At 54.3% G+C, this 4923-nt stretch overlaps 1 protein-coding gene across 1 annotated transcript; it reads left to right on the top strand.

Moving 5' to 3' along the window:
- Nucleotides 1-582: 582 nt before the first annotated feature.
- Nucleotides 583-4487, top strand: LOC105521677 (chromosome unknown open reading frame, human C5orf60). The gene is given in 7 exon segments (XM_011955956.1): nucleotides 583-1184; nucleotides 1903-1960; nucleotides 2494-2554; nucleotides 2784-3125; nucleotides 3505-3620; nucleotides 3623-3667; nucleotides 4162-4487. Coding segments are annotated over 6 exon segments (786 nt in total). The 5' UTR covers nucleotides 583-1007; the 3' UTR covers nucleotides 3655-3667; nucleotides 4162-4487.
- Nucleotides 4488-4923: the final 436 nt, after the last annotated feature.

Here is a 4923-nt window from a genome sequence, read left to right as displayed (position 1 = left end):
AGCCAGGTGTGGTGGCCTGCGCCTGTACTCCCAGCTACTCGGGAGGCTGAGGCAGGAGAATTGTTTGAACCTGGGAGGTGGAGGTTGCAGTGAGCTAAGATTGCACCACTGCACTCCAGCCTGGATGACAGAGTGAGACTCCATCTCAAAAAAATAAAAAGAAGGCTAGGTGCGATGGCTCACACCTGTAATCCCAGCACTTTGGGAGGCCGAGGCGGGTGGATTACGAGGTCAGGAGATTGAGACCATCCTGGTGAACACAGTGAAACCCTGTCTACTAAAAATACAAAAAATTAGCCGGGTGTGGTAGCACGCGCCTGTAGAAGCTACTCAGGAGTTTAAGGCAGGAGAGTTGCTTGATCCCGGGAGGCAGAGTTTGCAGTGAGCTGAGATCGCACCACTGCACTCCAGCCTAGGTAACAGAGCAAGACTCCATCTATAAAAAAAAGAAGGGAGGCTGCCGCAGGAGGATGGCGTGAACCCAGGAGGCGGAGCTTGCAGTGAGCCGAGATCGCGCCACTGCGCTCCAGCCTGGGCGACAGAGCGAGACTCCATCTCAAAAAAAACCCTGGGAGTCGGAGGTTGCAGTGAGCAGTCAGAGGAGACCCTAGAACAATAATTCCCGGAAATAACAGAAATTTCAGGGACAAATCCAGATCCTCAAAAACTGTGAAATTGAGGGAGCCTGAGCAGAGATCTCCAAGGAGCCAGTTGCCATCCGTGTGCCAGAGTGAGAGGACAGAAAACGGACCAGGTCTGTCTCTGACAGGTTGAGCACGTGGAGTGGGAAGGAAGGATCTAGAAGGCCAGGAGGGTGAAGGGAACTGCAGGGGTGGGTGGTGGTGGGCAGGGCTGGACTTTAGCCTCCTCCTCCCACTGCCCACCCACCCTTAGGAGCCCTTTGTGAGGGGGAGGCCCCAGCTCTGTGATGTGGGCCTGGGCCCCAATAAATACTCCCAGAGGGGATGCCCAGGGCTCAGTAGTCAGAGGACAGCAGTGCAGCTGACATGGATATTCTCTTTCCTCTGAGTGTTACTGATACAGAGCTGTGCCCCAGCCCTGTTCCCCAGATCATCCATCTCATCCTCTTCGTTGGGTTTAGCCTGGTGTTCCTCATCATCTTAAGTCCCTACTTTCCCAGGGAGCCGTCCTCAGTGCCTCCCAGAGAGGAGAACAGCGAGAACGTAAGGAGCCCTCAGCCCACACCCAGCAGAGAATGATTCTATTTTTCCTGCTCTCTTTCCCACTTTTCCAAATCAAGCAGAGGCGCTCCTGTGACGGGAAGTCTCATCCCTCTAGGAACAGCAGGGCAGGCAGGGGTTGGAGTGGGCACAGGATTTCCATCCCAAGCTCCCAGACCATCTGTGGGGTGCATGGGAGGCGTCAGAGCAGAAACCAACCCCGGGACTCAGCGGCGAGGACCCGGTCATGAGAGGGGTGAGGTCTCTGTGGGAGGACAGGCCCTGAGCCCAGGCTCATCAGCCGCCTTCCCAGGCAGGTGCCTCGGGGCCCAGCCTCTGTGTGGGGTGCTCTGGCGGCTGTGCTGAGCCCCTGAGAGCCTCCCACCTGAGCCTGGAGTCGCCTCTGGCCTCCTTGGAGGCAGAATCCTCCCTGCCAGCTCAGAGTCTCCTGCAGACGCAAGTGTGTGTGTTTCCCAAGCAGCGGAACAGGGACTGAGGACGCCCAGGGCGGGCCTCACATAGAAAACCCCTCCGTGCTTTTCAAAGGAGGAAACCAGAGCAGGTTACTACACACTTTAGAAAGGAGTGAAAGGAAAGAGAAGCACACAGGCCTCCGTGAGCTGGGCGGAGAAAGTGTGTAATTCACGAGCACTGTGGGTCTGCAGCTGTGGGGCAGGAGACTGAGACCCGGCCTGCGCCCTCACTCTGTCTTGTCTCTCAGGATAAAGCTGAAGTGGGGGAATGGCTCAGGATCGGAAATAAATATATCACCTGGAAAGGTAAGGCTCTGAGGGTCCCAGAAGCCCCAGAAATGATAGCTTCACCTGTTCCTAGGAACAAACACCAAGTCTCCTAGGGAGTTATTTGCAGAGGCCTGGTGGGGAAGCTCCTGATAGGGCTATTGGAACCTGGGATATGTCTTCCATTCCCTGCTGGGATGAAGCCTTGGGGTCCAGGGAGTGGGTGTTGCCCAGGAGAGGACTGTGGTGGGGAGGGGACCAGTGACCACCTGGACATGCTGGAGGGGTGCAGGTCTATGTGGGCAGCTGTTTAACATGGCTGAGTCCTCTTTGAGACTGCCCCTGTCCTTTCTCCCCAGGAGGTGGTCGTGACCCCCATGACGGGACGTGTTGGGAAGCACTTTGTAAATGACAAAGCTCTCACTCTTGGGGCCATGTGGCCTTGGACAGGGATGCTGGGGCTCCAGGGTCTGATCCCCGATCCCGGGGTCTCCCCTAAGGGCACGTGCACTCAGCCTCCTGTAAGTCCCAGTTCCCTCCCTCGCCACCATAACCCATCTCCTGCTTTCCAGATTGCAGAAGTCTCTTGAAAGAATTGGAGAACCTTGAGTTCTACACTTTCCTGTCAAAAAAGTGAGGCTCTTTCCCCTTCTCTCCCGTGTCCTCCTTCCTACCAGGACCTAGGATGCCAGCCCAGGGTGTGGGGCTGATCTGGGAGGGGAGATCACAGCCAGGATATCACTAAAGCCCTGGGGCAGGGGTAGGCAGAGCTTTGTGAAGTCAGCATGGGGGGCCCTGGAGAGGCGTGGGCCGCAGGGGCCCAGTGCTCCCAGCTGCAGCCTGTGCCTCCTGTCTGCTGCAGGTGCCTGAGGAAGCTCCTTGTTGAGGGCAGCTCCCATCACCTTCCACGCCAAGCCCGCTCGGGGTCAGTGTACAAACGAACGTCTGTGAGGAACCACCGGCCACGTGGGGGACGTGGGAAAGCTTCTCCCACCAGATTCCATGTGTCCCCGCGGGCTCCCCCGGCTCCTCTGGCCTCCGCGCCGTCATCAGTCCCAAAGACTTCTGTAGGGTCCTTTGAGTCTCTGTCATCCCTGAGCTCTTCCAAGCCACCAGAGCCTTTGCGTCCCCTGAAGCAGCCTTCATACCAGCCACCTGCGAGCACCCTATCACCAAACACGACCACCTCCGCAGAATCCTTGGGGTATCTGTCATCCCTCAGCTCCTCCCAGCGACCAGAGCCTTTGCGTCCCCTGGAGTGTCCTTCATCCAAGCCACGTGGGCATTCATTTCCCCGACGACGGAATCCTGGCTGGGTGTCCTGGACCGACTCCACGCAGGCTGATTCCGAAACTGACGCCACAATATGCCCAATGTGCAAGGCCCCTGCACACTCCTGTCGACACAGCTGGTGGGTGCCTTCTAGTCCTCGAGTGATCCGAGGCATTGGTCGCCGCAGTGATCTCGACCTGGGCCTCTCCTGGAGGCAGGAGGCTGCTAGAGCCTGGTGCCTCTGCACCTCCTCACAGTACCCATTCGAGCACCTTAATCTTCCCACCCACCTACCAAAGGCTTCCTTCTAGGGAGACCCCACATGCGGGCAGGTGGAGGCAGGGACCCCTCTTCCCTCAGCTTGGATGTGCCAACGCTGCTGGACGCACAAGACACCAAAATCCCAGACACTCCCATGGACACCGCACATCGACATCCAGGAACAATTGGGAATCTCCTGAGGACAACTTGGAGGCATGTCCCCTCATTCAGGCACTCCACAGATGCTAGAAACATGTGTTGTAATGGATTGGGAGAGGCAGAGACAGGGTCTAAACCTCCAGTCCCTGGAGCCCGTAAATCTGCTTGGGAGGCTTGGCCCGCACAGAGACTTCTTCCACAGCGCTGCACACAGAGACCTGCCACTGCAAAGCAAAGACCTCCCGCAGAGATCTCCGAGTATCCGTTCTTCCTTCCTAGAGGATCTGAACTCACTTAGAAAACTGCCAGCACAGGAGGGATGACATCAGCTGTGCCCCCACCGGAGAACCCGGAGACTTTGGGTCATTGTCAACATTGTCGCTAGAATGGACTCTGCTAGGGAAGAGGCTCAGGAATTGTTGGTCTTTTCAATGCCATTCTTTCCTAACAGCGCTGCAGATTCCATGTGTAACCTGCAAACTTCTGTTCTCTGCAGTTCCCTGACCCCCAGTTTAGAGAATCACAATTTTTTTTTCTTTTTTCTTTAGATGGGATCTCACTCTCTTGCTCAGGCTGGGAAGCGGTGGCACCATCTTGGCTCATCACAATCTCCGCCTCCCAGATTCAAGCCATTCTCCTGCCTCAGCCTCCTGAGTAGTTGGGATTACAGGCGTGTGTCAATGCACCCAGCTAATGTTTGTAATTTTAGCCTAGAGAGGGTGTCACCACGTTGGCCAGGCTGGTCTTGAACTCCTGACCTTGAGATATCTGCCCACCTCAGCCTCTCAAAGTGCTGGGATCATAGGCTTGAGCCACCACACCTGGATGAATCACAAATTTTAAACCTGAATAAAATGCTGCATCCTCCAATGAGAGTAAAATATCCTCTTTGCCCAATTTTAGTTATTTTCTAGTCAAACGGTATCAATGTTATATTTTAAAATTTCATTGGGTGACTTCCTTATTTTGGAAACATGATAAAGACCCACAGCAAATGGACTCTAGAAATTACACCAGCAGAGGCATGTGGGCTCACACTGGCCTCCAGGGGCTGTGCAACTGACACGTTATTTTGCACATAACTTGGGTCAGGTTTGTGAGGTCTGGTTTTTAAAATGAAGCAACAATCATAAAGATTTTCAAACAAATGGGTCAAATATATGGCAGTATTTCTATTTTATTCTATGGCAAAATAATTCATCCTAATTTTGATATTATTTTGTTCCTTAGGATTTGACAAAGTCTTAATGTTCAGCCAACATGGCTTAAGCTGATGAACTACTTAGAAGGATTCCTTTTTTTTTTTTTTT

Source organism: Colobus angolensis, unplaced genomic scaffold (genome assembly GCF_000951035.1).
Source record: "Colobus angolensis palliatus isolate OR3802 unplaced genomic scaffold, Cang.pa_1.0 Scaffold404, whole genome shotgun sequence".
In the NCBI taxonomy this organism is placed as follows: domain Eukaryota; kingdom Metazoa; phylum Chordata; class Mammalia; order Primates; family Cercopithecidae; genus Colobus; species Colobus angolensis.
This window is presented reverse-complemented; position numbering and strand designations above follow the sequence as displayed.